General features: G+C 42.6%; 1 protein-coding gene across 1 annotated transcript in view; it reads right to left on the bottom strand.

Moving 5' to 3' along the window:
• Positions 1 to 11,149: 11,149 nt before the first annotated feature.
• Positions 11,150 to 21,917, bottom strand: part of LOC121861144 (blood vessel epicardial substance-like) — a 40,302-nt gene continuing 29,534 nt past the window's right edge. Inside the window, exons 5-9 of the mRNA XM_042358710.1 lie at positions 21,084 to 21,191; positions 20,348 to 20,487; positions 20,022 to 20,246; positions 13,582 to 14,216; positions 11,150 to 11,651 (exon numbers count right to left, since the gene is read on the bottom strand). Coding sequence (XP_042214644.1) covers positions 13,858 to 14,216; positions 20,022 to 20,246; positions 20,348 to 20,487; positions 21,084 to 21,191 — 832 coding nt within the window. The 3' untranslated portion in view covers positions 11,150 to 11,651; positions 13,582 to 13,857. The remainder of the gene's footprint in view (positions 11,652 to 13,581; positions 14,217 to 20,021; positions 20,247 to 20,347; positions 20,488 to 21,083; positions 21,192 to 21,917) is intronic.

Here is a 21,917-nt window from a genome sequence, read left to right as displayed (position 1 = left end):
ATAAAGGAATGTAAATAATAGCAGATGAGATAAGAGGAAAATGAAAATGAATTCTAAGTGCTCGATATATGTAAGTTGTGTACATATACATATACATACATTTCCTCTCATATGTGATGGCGTGTCTTAAATGTACAGACAGAAAATATCTTCATATAAATTCACCCATCGATTTAGAGTGTATAATTTTGGACAAAATTAGGTGGATAATTTGACAGCTATAACTCAGATTAACCACCTCACTTAACCAAACGTAATCTAACACCAACCTAACTTAACGTGCTTTAACACCAACCTAACTTAATGTTATTTAATCCAACATAAACTAATCGGTCAGTTTCATTGCATTAAGACACACTAGATCCTTATTTTGGATAGTTTCCTTAAGTATTTGCTGCCTATTTCTCCGAGTATTCATATTTTGACAAGATCTCTCAATGTATAATTCTTCTTTGGGTTAAGTTTCCCCCAAACGTCGGATCGTAAGGTATAAAAATTATGTTTTCTAGAGTTACCCCAACACAGTATACCGTCTTCTCTAATAGCATTGCTTTGTCTCGGGTCAACTCGTGTTATGCAGCACTACTTACGATACTCTGATGGGACTCGATGCCACAGTCGGTTAGAGGCGCTACAACGTCTATTAAAAAAGAACCTGGGTGTTGGTTGGGGGAGTACAAGCTAAACAATACAGTACATATATGTTTACCTTAATAAGTTAATATAAACAAGTTATGTGTTTAATCACTTTAACCTTCTTTTGTAATGCTATCTATGGGAGGTGTACCAAAATATCATGTTCCTCGAATGGATAGATTTTATACAGTCGTAGTTTTTGTTGGTTAAGGGAAAAACACCGTATAATGAGCAGTGTGTTCATTCATTTTATCGAATTATTAGAAGATTAGACAGGTTCCTTCACCTAGACGTTAATCACTCTAACGCTACCTAGGTGGTTAGGTTCAAATAGCATTATTGATCTATCTTCAGGTGAAACAAGCTGGGATATCTAATCTTAAGTTGATCTTTTTATGCTTACTGAGTGCGTGATGGTACAGAGAGGGTGTCTTCTTGACTTTATTCTCTTTGCCACTTGTTAGCCACTTGGGCGGTCAGTCATGTTTCTTTTGGCAAGTACTGTGCATGTATTGGCTCCTGATGTCCTGAATGTACTGTATCTGTACCTGTGCCAGTGTTGTTAAAGTCTGGTCGAGAATGAACTCACACTGGGTGCCGTCACAACACTCTCTGGCAGATTGTTCTAAGAGATTACAACTCTCACTCCAAAACAGTTTGTCCTGACATTTTCTGAACTTGTGTCTTCTTCAACGTTAAGCTGTGACCTCTAGTGGGGCGAGCGTCCGTTCGTTCCAGGTATGAACGCTAGACTGAGTATTGTCCTCTGAAGTGCTCATAGACAGTAAGACAGAGGTGATCAGAGTGTGGGGCCGAGCAGGGTCTCGCATTCTCAGTGAATATAGAAACGAATATATACAGTATATATAAGGCAAACATAAAACTAACTTCTTTAGGTTTATTTTTATTATGTCACTGGCTAGTTAGTTTTCCGTTGTTGTATGTAATTGACAATCTTGGGGGGGGGGGTATATAGGATAGGATACGCTGTTACTTAAAGGTTTAAGAACTTTAAGGTAAAATATAAACTTCCCATATTATAGGTCTAAGGTGATCAATGTTTTACTTAGGGTGTTTAGTTTTGTAACACAACGGCTTGTGGGTGTGTGGCTCAGGGTCCCCCACACGTCTGAAGTGCAAAGGGCCCCCACAGTCCTACTGGCGCTACTTATAGACTTCTTGGAGTTCCTTAATGTGTGTGTATGTGTGTGTGTGTAAACTTTGAACCCCTGAACTTAAACATGTGTACGTGTGTTATTGAGATGTTTACCTCCCCAACATATTTGAATCACTGCACGTGTTCAAGATAACATGAAAGTGATATTCAGACATATATACACTATAGACATTTTCTTTGCACACAAACACACGGTGTCCCCATGATGCTACGACACCTCATAGTGAATGAGTCGCTACAGCATCATGTGAGGTGTCTCATAACACCATCTGTGAGGGAATTACTACACCACGTAAGGTCCCTCATAACACCATCTGTGAGGGAGTTATTACACCGCATCAGGTCCCTCATAACACCATCTGCGAGGGAATTACTACAAATTGTCAGGCCCCTCACAAAACCATCTGTGAGGGAATTACTACACCACGTGATGCCCCTCATAACACCAGCTGTGAGGGAATTACTACACCACGTCAGGCCCCTCGGAACACCATCTGTGAGGGAATTACTACACCACGTGATGCCCCTCATAACACCAGCTGTGAGGGAATTACTACACCACGCCAAGCCCCTCGGAACACCATCTGTGAGGGAATTACTACACCACGTCAGGCCCTTCATAACACCATCTGTGAGGCAGTTACTACACTACGTGTCTGCTGTTCAACACCTCAGCGCACATGATCTACGTGACCTTCACTGTAAACATTAATCTTTATTTACTTTTATCCTCTTCACCACTGATCGGCTCGTTAGCCGCTTGGGCGATCAGTCACGTCTCTGATTACTTTTCCTTTACTTTTCTCTAATGAAGGCTTTTGTTAAACCACCAATGTATGTAATAAGTCATTTATGTCCAATGTATATTTTCAGTCTTCGGGCTGCAGAACTTTTTCAATAAACTGTTAATTGTTATTATTACACACACACATTACACAAAGGGTAGATAAAGAAAGAACAATTTGAAAATCCAATATTTATTATGTATACTTAACTCTACATTTACATCTCTACTTCTAAGATGTTTATATATAAAATATGAAAATGAAGGGTTTCAGAAAAGTTAGGAAGGAGTGGAGGTGAGAGGGAGGGAGTGGGCGGTGGAGGGGACCAGTATCTCTGTTGGCGCCCGCAGGTCCCACACTCGGCACCTGAACCCATGAACCCCTGGATGGGATAATGGACTCATGTTTGTAAGTAATGAATCCTGACTTTTCTGATACTTTTTGGTAATTTGGTGATGTATATTTTTAGTAACATTTCCAAGGAATAATCTACGACTATCTACCACAACTAAGTGTATTATTGTGATACCAATAATAACTATGTGTCTTAAGTAACGTAAATAACATAAATGTACCAAAAATCAGGTTTTATTACTTATATATGAGGGTCCATTAGCCTAGTCAAGGGTCGAGGTGTTCAGAAGGGTGTGATGTCAGTATCACTGTGCCTCCTCCGCCACCCGACCCGTGCTCCTGGCTCCGTCTTCGGCTTACTATCTCTCTCTACACTCTCAACCTCATCATAATATGGACTGCATGATGACGAACATTTTCTGTGATTAAAGTGGCATATTTTGGTTCAAACAAGTGTTCTATGTTTTGAGCTGGGATACACGTTAAACGGTCCAATGTTGTCAGTGTCACACACGACAGATATGGTCAAGCGGAACGATGACGTCTGATTCACTAACCAATAAGGGGCGAGTCATAGTCAAAACATTGTCTCATTGGTTAGTGAATCAGCTAATCAGACGTTGTAGCTCGGCCAAAGGATACCTGTTGTTAATGTACATGACAGCCGGGGACCAGTTTAGGGCACGCGTTACTGTATCGTGATCAAAGCCGCTGAGCAGTGGCATGTTTACGGTGGTTGGCGTGTGACAACATGGTTTCATTCTACAATTTTATTGAGAAACACTTGGTGTCAAAGTTAGATCTGAGATCATTTCTACCTGTTGTGTTGTGAATAAGAATATATTCAGTGTCTCAAGGATCCCGGTGGAAGAAACTATTAATGGATTCAGGATCCCCGTCGGACAATAAGGAATTTTTTCAGTCGTCCTGGGATCTCAAAACACAGATAATTTCTGTTTTAGTCTGTATAACACTTTTAGTCACTCTGATACACTACCTCAACTTAGGAATTATATTTTTGCGATATTTTACTTAATTTAAACCCTTTTGTCCAACACAAATTAGATACAAGTCAGCGTAGGTAGTAAGACACGACATGTTTTGGCAAATACGAACCTATTCCATTGTTATTCTTTCCCTGTTGAATTAACTTCAGAATATTCCATCATTTAGAGACTGGAGTAGATATCAAGTTTGGGAAACCATTAAAAGAAGCACAAGAATGAGTGTGTGTGTAAAGAGGGAAGAATTAGGCCTACGAAACACAAACCAGAGGTGTACAGTATGTGGAACAGGTGATAACAACAAGGTAAACTACAAAACTATAAATAAATCACAGACTCAGACTTTACATCAGAGTAAGAAAACGTAAAGCAACAACGACAGTAAACGAGAACAGTTGATCCTACAGGGCGAGACTTGAGAGACGCCGATACCATCTACTTACAAAGGAAATAACTACATCATCACATTAATGTCAGGCAACATTATTGGCTAACTCATCACTAAACCAGATTACTTCCGGTACATCAATATAAGGCTTTAGTTTGGTCGAATCAGAACGTTATGTTAACAGCCTAGTGAAGACTTCTCCTGTGTCCGATGTACAGCAAGTGTCCATTACTTGTGTGCACTTCAGGCACCACTCACACGACACACACATGTACAGACAACATAAAGGTTTTTATTACACAACAGCATCCACTTTTCTTACGTCATAGTGTAGAAAGTGTGGGAAATGTTGACTTGGGTGGCACACATTCTCCAACAGCGCCACGGGTATACGCGGTGGTCATGGTCAGTATACTACACTGGGTCCACATTATTATTAAGAGATTGTCAACCATTATTTACCCCAACTGACTCACGTACATGTACGACTCTAAGTTGACGGTCAAAATGTCATCGAAATTCGGCCAGTGATGCTCCGTTGTTTTGTTTGTGGAAATAAACACAGAGGAAAGCAGTCTACACTTGGACTAACTGCAGACATACTCCTGAGGACCAACAGGCGAGAATCCTTTGTGGTGGAACGCTTGCTCCCCTATAACGTGGTTAAGTTAAGTTGGGTTTGATTTATTTGGAAGGAAGTGTTGGCAGAGTGCTGTTTCCGGGGGCCTACACAATATCATACCCCAGGCAGGGCATAGTAGTGTCTGCAGTCAGTCTTAAGTGAGTTCACCTGCTGACAGGGGCAGGGACTAAAAATAAACCGGGTCTCGGAAGCTGAGAGGTTTATACACTAAACTTTTCTCACAACTGGAGGTGTAGGAAGACACCTTTGTTACCGACTTAAAACACAAACGTATTGTCGAAAATGACATCAAAGTTACACCGAGACTCTACCTTTGATGGACATGTTGATCATCATTTAGGAGGATCAAATTAACTTAGAGAATCTTTGTGAACCTTTAACAGAAGCAGGAGTTAAGAAAGTCACGTTCATAAGGTAACCCGGCAATCTGTGGGCCGTAGGAGGGTGGTGGGGATGTGTTTGGGTGACACCAGAGTTGTGCAGCAGGCAAGAGGACAACTACCTAGGAGACCTGGGACTAAGGGGAGTGACAGAGGGCTCGTACAGCTAAGGTCTAAACTGGGGAGGTCAGAGACAAGGCATAAGTCCGCCTGATTCTCAAAGATTCTTACGATAAGTCACAACGAATCGACTCACAGCACAGGTGGTCTTCAACACGCCAATTAAGAATTTTGACAAAAACGATGTAATTCGGATATTTGATCGTGGTAATGGCCCCTCCAAGTAATTAAAAAGGTTGGTGACGTCATGATTAAAACTTCCTCCTGTTGGTTTATTTCTAGTCCCTCGAGATGAGAGGTGAGGGTTAGTTCCCCCCCCCCCCTGGCCGCCAGAGGCAACATTAACACAACACCGACTACACTTCCAGCACTCCTACACTCGCCAGTAGCTAAACTCACCTATCATTTATTCTCTCTGATTCTCATAAATCGTCTAAAATTTACAAACATCTCCCAGTTTGATTAATGTTAGATTTACAACAAAAAAGGGAAGAAAACTCGAAGCAGTTGTTATCCTGAATGAAGATTACTAACTGATACAAATTACGGCTAACATACTCAATATATTTGCTCGTTTTGGCTCCGTCAGTATCTCATTAATACCCTATGAAAAGGTTAAGTTTTCTTTGAATGGAGTGCAACGATAAACCTTCTATCGAGTACTGTACACATTTCGCGGTGACACAAGACATCTACCCAGGACAGTATCTTTTCATTCGTTTGTTTTCCTCAAGATTTACGCTAAGACACAATTATTAAACTTTCAAGATAGACAAATGATTATGTTATATTCCCCGAGGTTCAGCCAGGAAGTAGACACATACGTTACTTTCACACATTTATTACACTACCTCACTATGTGCCTCTCCCATTTTACCACAAGCTTTATTATCCTCAGTACATAATTCTCTGTATCGTTGTAACTAGTCAAGATCAGTTACAAAACAGTACAGAGATTTTTTACGCTAGGAGGGTAAGGTAGCTGGTGGCCTGTTGGAGGTTGAGACAAATGCATGAGTGTACAGGAGGATTATGGTAATATATGACCAAGGAGGTGTGTAGGACCAGTCACTGTATATATGTGAGAGTAAAGAGTGAGTGTTTACTGCCAGTCTGTCACGGTAAATATTTATGATCCCGTTACATGAATGAACAACAATTGTTACTATTCGTTCTCGCTGAAACATCTGTTGACTGACTGACTTCTGAAATGATTGATTTTTATTGTCGCAACTTTTCTACATACGTTTTCTAACTGTATACTTAGGTACATTGTTTATTAAGGCATGTTGTGATTACATATAAACAGAAATTAAATGGGAGTCGTGCAAAGACGTGATATCGCTTGGATCATTACGAGTCGGTGACAGTCTACTCAACACTTACAAGAATCTTACTTCTTAACTAAAATGTTTACAAGCAAATGAACGTTTAGTTGCTGAAATAATTTTTTTCTTAAACTAGCTGAAGTATCAATTCTAAATGGTTTCGCCAGATGGCTAATAAACCAGACTTACTGTACATATATCTAACCAAACAATTATGTAACCAAGTGTTCCCCTAGCAAGCGTGAGGGCAAGAGCAGATAGCCTGATACACACTAGTCACTTCCATCTTGTCAACAACACCAAGTCCAGATTTCTCAAAGGTTCCTACGTTAATATTTCCTCTTATTTGAGTATGTTTACATCACATAAATGAATTCTCAAAACTCAGACAAAATTTCACCGTAACTTGATTGGGAACGTATGGAATAATCCCACCTTTCCCGCCTCATGACTCAAGCATTGACGGCCAATAAAATCAACTTAAGTTAAAATTGTCACCTCAGAATTTTCATACCATCCTTAAGTAATATTTACCCTCAGATGAAGAAACCTAACCATAAACACAACGATGACGGAGAACTTCCCACTCAGACTACACAAGGGGAAAAGATTAACGTAAATATCTTTGAGAATTCTGACTCGGTGTTCCGTAATATTGCTACGCTCCCTGTTATACTATGCTGAGTATATTGTATCTATTCCAGACATACTTACTTACATGATACACAAACATGATACAGTCTATGCAATCATTTAAAGGGTCATTTCTGTGGTTACAAAGATACTGTGATAGGTGACGTCAGTTTGAAGGTGTGTGTGTGTGTGTGTGTGTGTGTGTGTGTGTGTGTGTGTACGTACAGGAGACTCATGCTGTCATCTGTGAACGCTTTGACCCTCTTAATGACCTTTTAACCTGTATCATACCTGTCGTCTTGTATACACCACTTAACGTATGACTACACCAGTTCCTCTATACATACACACCGCTGACACCACACACACGACACCATTCTATTTATACATCTATACATTTAAAGAGTCATTTGTGTGTATATCCTCTACTACGTAAACATACGACTTCATATATACACATGATTAAGTATACATACACACCTTCATCTGTGTTCATACATGTATACTGTATAGCTTACGCATTCACTTACAGTATACATTCACTTCGTCAGATCATATGTGTGTGAATAATTTTCATGTATACACACATTCACTGCAGATATCACTTGTGTGTACACCTTTCAACTAGTGTGTGTACATCTCATCTACCTGACATCCACATTAATGTCTTGACATACAGTACACATATTCACTCACACGAGACAATTTGAAATTAAAATAAATATATTCATAATAAATAAGTTGCTAACGTAAATAAATTACTAAATACATAAATTAGTCACGAGAGTAATAAGTCTACATTTTATGAATAAAGAAATAAGTGACTATAAATTAATATTATTATTTTGCAGATGCTCCCAAGAGGTCCCAGGATTACCGTATTTAAACAATGACTAAGTTAAGCGGATACAGATGTATAACACGACTCTGCTAAGATTCTATTCATCCAGGAAAAATCTCTCTGTATCTGTCACCCGACCATGTTAAGAATCGCAGATGTAAAAATAATATCGGTTCGCTGATAAACTTCAAACTCGTTCTTAATCCACGTAATTCTGGTTCTTCTTCAATTCACAACGATAATACACTTAGGCACAACAACAACAGAAGAGTCAGGGCCTTACAACAACCAAAACATGACACTCACGAGGCCACAACGATAATAACAACAACATTCACGAACACTGGTGCAGAGTCTTCTAGTGGTCACGTAACACCTCGCTCATCAGCTGAGTTTTGTGAACATACGTGAGAAACTTTTTTCCGACTGCACAAATATCGTTATTATTTTGAAGTAAATAGATTGGACAAAAGCTTATTTTTAACCGGAACATAACATAGATATATCAGTATAATTGTTGTCTAAACAATGCTACATACACCCAGTAGGTCTTTGGTGTTTTTGGTGTGCATCCAAGGGTACTTGTTGTGCTTGTTGACAATTATATTCATGATAGTTCTAGTGCTTGTTGATGTACACCAAGTGGTCCTTTTTTGTGCTTCTTAAATCCATATCCAAGAGTAATTCTTGTGCTTGTTGACGTAAGTTTTATCCAGTGGAACTTCTTGTGCTTTTGACATACACCTATTGGTACAGTACGCACAGTACACGTGGATGGAGGATAAACCACTTAACTCTATATATATATATATATATATATATAATATATATATATATATATATATATATATATATATATATATATATATATATATATATATATATATATATATATATATATATATATATAAGTTGTTGCCTGTAATGGCAGGGATGATGTCTGTATAAACGACGGAGACTTGAAAGCAAACTAGTCCATATTGACGGTGTTGGAGAGATTACAAAATGGAAGGACTGACAGAAGCAAGTTGTATGTTGCCTTCGTGTAGGTGACGACACGTTCACGGAGGCACGTCAGGGGCTCAGCAGGTGGCGTGACATTATCCTTGAGGCCTCTATGGGTATAACAGACGCCAATAACATGTTTATGGGAGCACATTTCACGACGCGTTGGATGTGAATTGTCAAGGTGACCAGTGAACATAATTTCACCTGGGTTGTGTTATGTATGTCTCCTTAGGCCGATTTAAGGGTTCACAGTCCACAGGTCATGAAATGAGTTTATTGAGACACATTATTAACGTGTCCTTGTGCACCCCGGAGTGACCCCTGGAGGAGGATATTTCTCTGGTGGTGACCTCTCCTCCTGCAGCAGTAGATCTTGAGCCTCACACAACAGCATCTGTGGGCTCACCCTACAGGGCATGATAGACCAGGGGGTATGTTGAACGTGGGTACGCTAGGATTTGGGAACAATAGAGCCCGGATATGCTAGAGCCGGGGTATCCTGAGCCTGGGTACGCTAGAACTCGGGTATGCTACAGCACGGTACGCTACAGCCCGGGTATACTGAAGACTCTGGTGAGCTGCCGTGACATGTGACAACGACAACAGTAACACCTTATTGTCGCTTCACTCTGCCACACACACAGGAGCTAACTCTGGCGGCGTGTGTAGTCGTCACAGCACGCGTGGACACATCACACCTGCAGATGAGTGAGTCTTGAGGGAGTGTTGCCATTATAGGGGCCACACAGAGAGGATTTCCAGCGGTGTTATTCAGCCGAGGTCTGTGGCCGTGTATACACCTGCCACACACACACACACACACAGGGGCCGACTGGTGTTAATAGCACCTGAATATTAAACAAAAAAAGTTAATGAGAGACTTTTAAGAGAGGCTTTTCTCCACTTAATACATTCTCTATTTACAGTACGAGTCATTACGGAAGTGAGCAAAACGTGTGGAGATGCGTCGGTCCTCCACCAGCGGGAGATAAACTGTATATAAGAATACGTATACTTGCTATATATGGGCATTGTAGTTTATAAAAGATGAGTTTATTATTGTTTTCTTCTCCACTTGTTTATGGGCTATTGTTTGTGAGCGGCAGTGACCGTGTCTCTACCACAACACCTGTACACACACACACACACCTGGGAGAGAAACACACCAGTATCCTCAACTGACTTGTCACTCATGTTCTACACGTGATAAGTAGTCATATATATAATCACATGTGTGGCTGAGTTTCCCCTGATACACGGTAGTTGAGAGGAGGCGGCAAGGAAGGCAGGTGAAGGTCCAGTGGGAGAAGGAGGAGGAGGAGGCGCTATAGGAGGTAAGGAATGGCATCACAGGTCCTGAGTACTGACACACCTGGCAAGTGAGGGGTGAGGAAGGTGAGGAGGAGGCAGTGGAGTGTGTCAGATCCCAAATGATGCCCAATAACCCCAAACTTGGTGACCCTGACGAGGAACACCACAACACAACACGCTGGACGAAGACCCCGAGACATGTTGTTTATTTATTAACTTCGTAGAAAAAACGGGAGAGAGAGGAAGGAGGGTGAGGGTGGGACAGACAGACAGACAGACAGACAGACAGACAGACAGACACACACACACACACACACACACACACACACACACACACACACAAACGCCAGAAATATTCACCAGAGTGTTTTTGTGTTTTTGGGAGTCGACACACATCGCTGGTATGACTTGTGTGTCCAGACAGCCTCCTCAACACTAGTTGTCTTTTCACCGCGGAAGGGAGGCCGTGGCGAGGGTGGGGGTGGGGTGGGGAAGAAGAGCGCTTGGTGAAGTTTATCATCGTCATCATCATCATCCTCAAGATTACCATTATCATCATTCCTATCTTCATCATGATTATCACGAACGCCATCATCATAATCATCACTATCATCAACATTATCGTCACCATCATTATTATCATCATCATCACCATCTCTCACAGACAGTTGATGGCGGGACTTAAGAGGCAAACGAAAGGTCCTGAGAACAGAGTCGGAAGTCGGTGGATGGGACATCTTGAAGTCCAAGACGGCTGGGCTGGCTGGCTGGGCGGCTGGCTGGACGAGGGGGCCACCAGCTACAGCAGAAGGTACAGGCGGAGCGCAGGGGGTAGCTGGTCCCACTGACAGGCAAACGAAAGGTGATAGAGGCAGAGGAGCGGCGGCGCCCCACCCACACTGCCGGAGGGTGGGTCAGCGAGTGGGATGGTGGGCGGCGGGGTGGGCGTCAGAGGTCCCGGGTGCCGCAGATGGGGGTGCAGGAGGCCACACGCAGCGTCAGGTAGTGACTGACAGCCTCACGTATCCGGTACACCATGGAACCTGTGATGAAAGAGGTCCTCTTAGTCTCACCTGTCACACTCACCTCTCATGCTTAGCTGTCACGCCTACCTGTCATACCTACCTGTCATATTTATGTCTCACTCAACTGTCACACTCACCTCAATTCAACTGTCATTATATAGTCTCCGATATTGATATTCATAACATTTCATAACATAACATAACAATAACATAACACACAAATATAAAAAGTCTTTAGAAATAATGAATTAATATAAAAATAATTAATTGTATATAAGAAAAACCATGCAAGTTAATTAAATCTACCAGGCGTAAAGTTATAGTTAAAAGAAAAGGAATCCAAAGAAAACGGGCACAAAAACGAATCCAAAGAAAACGAACAAAGAGAATGAGAGTAACTTAAATAAAATATACACAGACAATGGAATAATATATAAAAAAATGTACACAGAGAAAATTGGATAATAAAAGGAAATACAAACACAGAAAATGTAAAAAAATAACATAAAAAATATATAAAATTGGATATACACAAAGAAAACAAGACCATCGGAACAACATTCAAATCTGACAGAAAAAATATGGCAACCCGTAAATAAAAAAAATATTAATACCTGAAAATTAAAACACCTGTAATTACCTGGTAGTACCTGTGGTTACCTGGATATATACCTGTTAAAGACCTGTAAGTAAGTGTGTATGTATGTCAGTGTAAAGGACTTGTGTTTTAATTACGTCAACATCCCAACGCTTGTATCCGCCAAATTAAACATTATCCGCGTCTTGGCATTTTCGCCTCAACTGTGTCAACTAATTCTAATCCATCGATATCCTCAATTAATCCATCAATCTCCTCAACTGATTCTAATTAATCTATCTCCCTCAATCTTCTTTCCATCGCAATTACAAAACAGAGGTTAATTTTGTTTTTAATCGTGTTTACATGTTCCCTCTAGTCGAACTCTCATCACCATTCCCCGGTCGTTGTATGTTCTCTCTCTCTCCCTTTTCACATCGTTAAATTATACCAAGTGAGTGTATATATTCGTCACCCTGTAACCTGGTCCTGATACTGATCCTAGTCCATGGAAGTGGTGAGATGGTGTAAGGTTCTGTGAGATGGTGTAAGGTTCTGTGAGATGGTAAGAATGGTGTTAATGCAGTATGCAATATATAGTAGTAATCTGTTGGGAAATACATTGACTTGATCTATCATACAGTAAATACACTCGTAACTCTGAGTCAAGTATCGTGTTGTATCCTGAAGCACTGTAGAGGTTAGCTGTAGTTAGTTAAGGTTACTGTAGCTACCAATAGTTAGTAATGACAGAGGGGTTAGTGTACCGGTTTGCTCTCGCTGTTATATCACCCTGGGCAGGTACACAGTGTCTCTCACTAAGTGTCCACACACTGCCCCTCACTACTGGGACACAGTGTCGACACGTCCACTACAGAGGTCCTGAGAGGGACACACCGAGTGGTGAGGGGAGAGGTGTGAGTGTGGTGGTGAGTGCGTTAGTATCAACCAGGTCAGGTCAAGGCAGCACCCACAGATACCAGGTCACACACACCCAGGATGAGAGAAGAGCCTGGGTCATGGTCCCTGACGAGGGTGACCCCCAGAGCCACCCTTACAGTACAGTACATGGCAGCTGAAAATACTGAGTGACATCGTTAAGTTGTTTGGGTTAATAAGGAACACCAATAATTTAGTACACACGTGTGAGTAGACGTGCGGGACGAGACGTGCAGCGGTACACGTGTAGATGCACACAGGATGTACACACAACCAGGGGTGTTTAGTGCTTCCTAATTGGTGCAGTTTTAGTGGATAGGGAAGCAGTGAGGGGGAGGGGAGGGACATGCGTGTACAGCGTGTGGGGTGAAGGAGGGCGGTGTCGTGGAGAGCATCATGCAGTGCTAGACAGGCGAGGGGTTGATGCCCTACCGGCCAGGGAAGGACATCTCTGGGCCTCCCTACTGTAGGCTGGTGGCCTCCAAGGTGCAGATCCCCGAGGACGTGGGCGTGGAGGGTGGGCGTGGAGCCGGCACCGTCACCCCGCCCACCACCGGCTACATGCAGGCGCCGGACACTAAACCACGGCTACCATTCACTACCAGCCTCTACCGGACACCTGCTAACTGCTTCTGGCTACAGGTCTATCGGCGGCTGTTGAGCAGACAGACAGGAATGAAGCAGAGGCAGACACAGGCAGGGAGGGAGTCAGACTGAAGTCTCCAGAAGGTGTGGGTTGTCGAGCGCGTGGCTGGGGAGGCTGGCACTGGCCCTGGGGGGCACCACATTGGCCCTGGGGGGCACGACGCACCTCACCACGTTCTCCCGGGAGGTGCGCTTGCCGCTGCTACCTGAAGCGCCGCTCACCAACGCCGTCAGGCTGCTAGTGTCTCCTGCCGCTGCTGCTGCTCCTGCTAAAGGCGATTCTAAGCCGCGTGGGGAGTGAGTAGCCACGTAGCGATGGCTGGTGGAGGCATGCTGGGCAGCCCCTCCCCAGGGGCCTCCTTGAGGATCTTTGAGGACTGGGTCTGAGGCATGCGACCCTCGAGACCGGCCAGGTGAGGACCCTGAGGAAATAAATGTTGACCATCACCTGAGCTCTGGCGGCGCCACACTACCATGGTCACACTACCAAGGCCACATTACCGGGGCCACACTACCAGGGAGACACTATCAGGGCCACACTCAGCCTCTAGAAAGCATCTACTACCTACCTGACGTGACTATGTTTTGCGTTCATGGAGGAGTAAAGGGGAGGGGGGGGAGGGGGGCTACACCTACTCCTCCTGCACTGAACTACTTCCTCGTGTTTACCGTCTCTCTCTCTCAGCTCCTCTCATGGTAACAGCTTGTGAGTGAACAATAATAGACTCTAACTAATAACATCACTACGGTACTTCCCTACACTAAACATGTGGCAACTGATCGACTTGTACACGAACACCTACTCATCATGGCTGCCATAAATAAAAACAAACGATCTGTCAGTGAAGTTCTTTTAAAAAACCAAAGATTCCAATAACATTAAAATTAAACAAATAAACAAATAAAAACAAATAAAATAACCATAACTTAATTTTACCTCATATATTTACAAATAAAAAATAATTAAAGATTAAATAAATTAAATATTTCTAGAAACTTAATACAATTTCACATTATTAAAAATCTAATTAATTATCAAATCTCTAGTTATTAATATTTTAAGTTATTTAATTTTCTGGTCATAATAATTTAAAGATAACATTAATATTTCTAGTTAATAATTTTTTTTACAACAAATTTACGTGAGGCAAAAAAATAATTATTAATATACCCCTGTACTGTATAATTAATTTTAAGTTATGTTAAGGGGTATTGATTAATTGGGGCACCTGTCTTTATATTAGAGAATCCCAAGTATGAAATAGGATTAATTATTACTTATCCAGTCTATACAAGAAATTAATTATTACCTGTCCTACCTGTACAAAATCATTAAATATATTTTAATTACTTATCAACTAAATCATTAAAAAACAAACAAACAGACGCTTACAACACGATACACCTCAACACAAACAACAAAAAACACTTAGAAATTGCAACACAACATCAACACAGCCAGAGATAACTTGCAACACAAACCAAAGAAGAGAATAGGATAAACAAATAAGAAATGACGATAAAAGCGTGCATGATATAAATTGGAAATATATATAGATCACATAATAAGACATATATAAATTACATATATATTTATTTAACTTAATTCACTATGTATTTTATTATATTTAACGAGTATTTATTCTTTTATCTTTAACTTTACGAGATATTAATGAAGGGAGCGGGAATATAAAAATTGACAACATTATTGGAACGTAAACAAAGGCTTCTACTCAGACGACGACTACAACGTGTACTACTACTGTACCATTGCCGTTACTGTACTACTATTACTGTACTACCACACATTTATATACGAGAACGTGCTACGAACATGACGATTTACGATCTCTTTCTTCCTTTCTTTCATTCTTTGTCTCTCTTTGTTTCTTTGTTTCTTTCTTTCTCTCTCTCTCATCAGGTTACAGTGCCTTTCTCTCCTTTCTCTCTTAGCCTCTTTGTCTCATATTCCTCTCTATATTTTCTCTCTCTCTCTGTCTTTCCTTCGTTCTTTTCAATTTCCCTTCCTCTATCTCTCTCTTATTTCATTATCGTTGTCTCTGTCACGTTTATCAATTTCTTTCTCTCTGTAACACACACACACAGAACACACACGGACACACACAGTTAAAACACTTATCCTCTCTCTTTCATTATCATCTCTGTAGCTCTCTCTCTTCCCCTCCTTCTTGCTCTTTCTTTCTCTTCTCTTCTCTTCTCTTTCTTTCTTTCTCTCCACATACAAACAACAACACGAACACACATTACGAGACAATATATACACAGAAACGGAACTCTGGATGGGCGTGGCCAGGAGGGTGAGTAGGCGTGGCCAGGAGGGTGAGTAGGCGTGGCCAGGAGGGTGAGTAGGCGTGGCCAGGAGGTGGAGAGGCGTGGGCCAGGGAGGGTGAGTAGGCGGCCAGGAGGTGAGGTGGCCAGGAGGGGGTGGAATGGTGGCCAGGGGAGGGAAGAAGGGCGTGGCCAGGAGGGGTGAGTCGGCATGGCCAGGAGGGTGAGTGGGCGTGGACTAGGAGATACTGGCGTGGCCTAAAAGGTACAGGGGGCGTGGTTTAAGGGATAGTGGGCGTGGTTTAGGGGTATAGTGGGCGTGGCCTGTGGGTTAGCAGGGGCGTGGAGTGGTGGGGGACGTACAGTGAGTGTCCGTGGGGGGACTTACTGGGGGCGTGGCGCTTCGAGGCGACAAGGGGCCAGGTCCAGCAGGGGGTCGGTGACGTCTGTAACACACCCTCACCTGTTAGTGTCTTACCTCACCTGGTTTCTCCCTCCTCTCCCTTTGTTCTCCCTCCCTCCCTCCCCTCTCCCTCCCTCCCCTCCCTCCCCATCTTTCCCCTCCCTCATGTGTCAAAGGACCTAGCTTATTTCACCTGAATATTGGTCACCCTAACCTAACCTAACCTAACGAAACTTTAAATAAAACTTCCAGAAATAAGACCCAAAATAACACGATAAATCAGGAATATGAATGGAAGAAAATAATAGGCGTAGTGAAGGATAATTAAGAGAGGGAATAAAGAGAAGTTAATAAAGATATGAATAGGAGAGATTGATGATGATGTAAGGAGGAGGAGATGGGGAGAGTGATGATGCAGTGAGGTAGAAGGGGGAAGAGGAAGTGAGGGAGGAGGAGGAGGAGATGGAGAGAGAGTGAATAGGAAGAGAAGGGGAAGAGGGAAGGGGAAGAGGAAGAGAAGGAAGAGGCAATAAGGCAGAGGAAGAGGAAGAGAAAGGAAAGAGGGAAGAGGAAGAGAAGGAAGAGGAAGAGGGAAAGATGGTTTCAGTGCTCAGACGCTAAAAATTTACGACACCGTCATACACATTGATATAAACAGCCAACAAATGAACAAAAATGGATTTATATACAATGTTGATGAATGTTGATGAATTAGAGATTTTTATAATACCTTGAGAGATATAAACATTTGCTGGAAAGAAGTTACAGATTACTGAAAGGTGTAAGTGGTAATAGGGGGCGCTGGTGGAGGGAAGATAGGCGTTCCTTTAGTCTTAAGATGTACGTTCCTTTACTCTTAAGATGTCCGTTCCTTTAGTCTTAAGATGTCCAGTTTTTACCTTAAGATGTCCGTTCCTTTAGTCTTAAGATGATGTTCCTTTTTTACTTCCTTAAGATGTACGTTCCTTTACTCTTAAGATGGTCCCCCTTAACACCAACTAAGATCCATATATATTTCTAAAAAAATCATAAAAATAAAAGACCAGATAACAAAAGCCTCCCGATTCCCTAAAGAGTAAAAGATGTGACGTTCAACTCCCCCATAAAGGCATCGAATCGTCTACTACAGCGACTAGATCCTTTGTTGATTGTCTATACCTGCTGTTTATACCTGGATGGCGTTGATGGTGTGGTGTAAGGTTAAAAATACAACAGTAAATCTATATGTACTGTATAAATTGTATCATCGATTAAATTAACTGTACTGAGTGTTAATCTATTGACTGAGTAACTGTTTAATCACTCTTAAGTATGTCGTTCTTATCCGTCGTAAGTATGATGTGAACACGAAGCCTCTCCCCCAGTACATAGGAGCGGTGTGGGTGAAGGTGTGGGTGGAGGTGTGGGTGGAGGTGGGGGTGTGGGTGAAGGTGGGGGTGTGGATGGAGGTTGGGGGTGTGGGTGAAGGCGGGGGTGAGACGGGGACGGAGGAGGGAGTGAGGCGGGGGCCGAGTATTGACTAGAGACTAAGCTGGCAACATTGATTTTCCATGGAGTGAATACCTTATTATCTGACCGGTGACGTCACAGAAACTGGCAGATCTAGCCAATAAGCGGGCAATCGTGACGTCATGAAGCCTATGATTAGAAGCTGATTGGTAGAGAGATAATATTCCTCGCTAGCTAATCCTGAAGCTTCTGAAAACTTAAGCTACAATGATTCATGGATGTAAACATTGTTGACTGACGTGTGTTAAAAATAGTAACAGTTTTAATAAGTTATTTAAACCAGCACCACGCGTCTCCTGTGCTTGTAATGTGTGACGTCATCTGATTATTTTCACCAGTTCACATTATCAGTCAATCAGTAGCAGGACGGTTTAGTCAGCTTGAATTTTAGCTTAGTACAAAACGGCTACAAGTATGAGGGTTAATGAGTAAGTATGAGGCTTAATGAGTCTGTGAAGTATGAGTGCAGAGTCTTGTGAGGTCTTAACACTAATATAAGTAGAGTCTAATGAAGTCTGACTAATAATAATACTCAAATCACCTCATCTGTTTCAATAAGATGTCCTAAACTATATTCCAAGTGTCCTAATGGTTGGAATGATGTCCTATGCCACATATTGGTCTTATCAGAACCTTCACAGGATGTCCTAAGTTATGTCTGATGTCCAGAAGTTTGTTTGTTGTGGACACTTTAAACGAGAATGCCTTGTTATGTCCTAAGGCTTATTGAGACGCTTTCTGTGGACACTTTGTGATGGTGAGGTGACGTTACGAGTGGTCTTGTGGTAGTTGTGCACGTGTTCATAATGTGCACCACGTCGAGTAAAGATGTGCACTGAGGGGGGAGTGGATCATGTGTGCACTAAGAGGCGGTGTGTAATAGTAGGCAGGTGCACACTACTTAAAATACGGTGCACATGAAAGGTAGTGTACGTGTGCACGGTCTAAGTTGTGGTGTGCACGGTCTAAGAGATTTGTGTGCACGGTCTACGAGGTTGTGTGTACGATCTAAGAGGTTTGTGTACACGGTCTAAATACCTGTGTACACGGAACTAAGAACTTATGTGCACAAACTAAAAGACTATATAATGTGCACCATCTATAAAGCTATGTGCACGATCTATAAAATTCTCTATGTGCACGCTAATAAAACTGTGCACGTACTAATTACCCGTGAATGTACTCATGTGGGTACTATATATAGCTGAGTACTCGTGAATAAGTACTCATAAAATTACCCTGTATCTCAAAACACCCCCCCTATAGTATAGTACTCACAACCATACTCTGTACTCATAAGTTTAAACACTCACAGTAGAGGACAAAAAAAAATTGTACCCGTATCCCCTTTAGAGTACAAGATTTTTTTTTAATATAATTTTCCACTGTCAACATCAAACTCAGAGAAGAAATTAACTACTTGTTGATCTACTACCCACAATACCCTCCCCTCCCCCCCTCCCTACCCACAGAAATAATCTATACCTCCCACAGTCCCACGGAATTTACTACCACCCCACCACCCACTCCCCCACCCACAGAAAGGCAACTAATACCATGATTTACCCCCACAGAAATATATCCTGACTAAGAAAATATACTTGATATATCCTCCCCACAGTGATGGGTATACTGATTATACTGGTATATCTCCACATAGATAAGCATATACTAATATAACTTACCTATATTAATATACTTTCCAGGTATAATACTGATATACCTGTCCAGAGAAATATACTTGATATATTCCCTAAAAGATAAATATATATACTGGTATATTTCCCACACAGAGGAGTATACCCAGTAAAACCTACCCACACAATAGAGATATAACCATATACTATCCACATACCCAAGAACATACCCACTCATACCCTAAATAACATACCACCCTCCCACCATCAACAGAGAGAAGTATACCCCCCCTTAAATCTACCCACAGAACAAAAACATATCCACATATCTACCCACATACTCAAAAATATACCCACATACCCACACAAAACAACAACACAATACTCACTGACACTCTCACAATACCCAGTTGAAGTTCTCCTGTTCGACGTTCGCCAGGCTAATGACCTGACGAAGCCCTTGGTACCCGTGTGGACGTTGTCGACACTCATGGACCTCTGTACCACGCCTCGCCACACGTCCTGGGCACCCACGCCTCGCACGCCCTCCGACCCTAGCGCCCCCACGCCCAGCTGCTCGTTGAGGGAGTACAGCTTGGTGGTGATGTCCTTACCTGGGGGTGGAGGAGAAGAGGGGAGAGGGGTGAGGGTGTGTGTGTGTGTGTGTGTGTGTGCAGAGAGAGAGAGAGAGAGAGAGAGAGAGAGAGAGACTCACCTACAAGGTTGTATATGATGGCTCGCAGGAAAGGCCTCACGTGCAGTAGGTGACGGAGACGTGACCTGGTCCAACACAGGTACATGCTTCTCTCCTCCGCCAAGATCGTTACCTGTAAACATACACCTGTTAACACACACCTGTTAACACACACCTGTAAACACACATGTGAAAAATACACCTATTATACATACACACACGTAGGTGATATACACAATACACACACAGACAGAAAACAGAAGAGAGAGACAGATAAACAGGCAGAGACAGACAGACAGAAAACTATGCCAATAACATAAAATGAAAACCAAAAAAAATAGACCCTGGAGGAAAGTTGAGTCCAGCTTAACTGTCTATTATCCAGGAGAATCTGAGGCGAGTTCAGGGACGAAGGAGTTCAGGAAGGAGGAGGTAAAAACGGGGTACGAGGAGGCTGGAAGGGGAGAGAAGGAGGAGGGAGGCAGACGGAAGAGGAAGAAGGGAGGGGTAGTGGAAGGAAGAAAGGGAGGGAAGGAGAAGAAGAGGGAGGAAGGAAGACGCGAGAAAGACGACGGGGAAAGAGATGAAAGGGAGAAAGCAAAAAAAAAAAAGATGAGAAGGATGGAGGAAGATGCGGGGAGGAGAAGAGACGGAGGAAAAGAATAGGAAGAAAAGACGGAAGAAAAAGAAAGAGGTAGGAAGGAGGGGGGGTAGGGTAGGTTAAGGTTGGGTTAAGGTAAGGTTAAGTGCACCATACCTGGAACAGCTCATCAGGTCATCAGCACACGCCTCCCATTCCGGTGAGTCGATAAACTGGTTGGGCAGGATGTAGTGAAGATGGGTGGAATCGCAGGTCACTCGTAGCCTGTAGAACAAAAGGAGACTGTAGACTACTTTAGGTTTAGGTAAGTTCTCTGTAATGTGACACGGGTATAAGGCGTTCCACACACACACACACACACACACACACACACACACACACACACACACACACACACACACACACACACACACACACACACACACACACACACACACACACACACACACACACACACACACACACACACACACACACACACACACACACACACACTGGTGGGCGTGGTCCTGTCCTTGCTGCCTGAGAGGAGACAAGAAAATTAACATGATTAGCTGAGCCAGGAGAGGTCAGGAGGGGTCAGGAGAGGTCAGGAGAGGTCATAAGAGGTTAGTGATGGGTTAGAGGATGTTAGGAGAGGTTAGGTTAGGTCAGGGGAAGGGCCAGTAAGGATTAGTGAGGGGTCAGGAGACGTTTGGGAGAGGTCAGGAACGGTTAGTGAGGAGCCAGGAAAGGATAAGAAGGTCACAAGAGGTTAGGACAGATTATTGCGGGTCAGGAGAGGCCAGGAGAGGTTAATGCAGGGTCAGGAGAGGTCAGGAGAAGTTAAAGCTGGGTCAGGAGAGGCCAGGAGAGGTTAATGCAGGGCCAGGAGAGGTCAGGAGAAGTTAAAGCTGGGTCAGGACAGGCCAGGAGAGGTTAGAAAAAGGCATGGGAGGTCAGGGTAGGTTTGGAGAAGGCCAGGAAACGTCAGGAGAGGTTCAGATGAAG

The sequence above is a fragment of the Homarus americanus genome, unplaced genomic scaffold, assembly GCF_018991925.1.
Source record: "Homarus americanus isolate GMGI-L3 unplaced genomic scaffold, GMGI_Hamer_2.0 scaffold52806, whole genome shotgun sequence".
Classification (NCBI taxonomy): domain Eukaryota; kingdom Metazoa; phylum Arthropoda; class Malacostraca; order Decapoda; family Nephropidae; genus Homarus; species Homarus americanus.
Note: the sequence above shows the minus strand (reverse complement) of the source record. Positions and strands in the feature narration are given on the sequence as shown.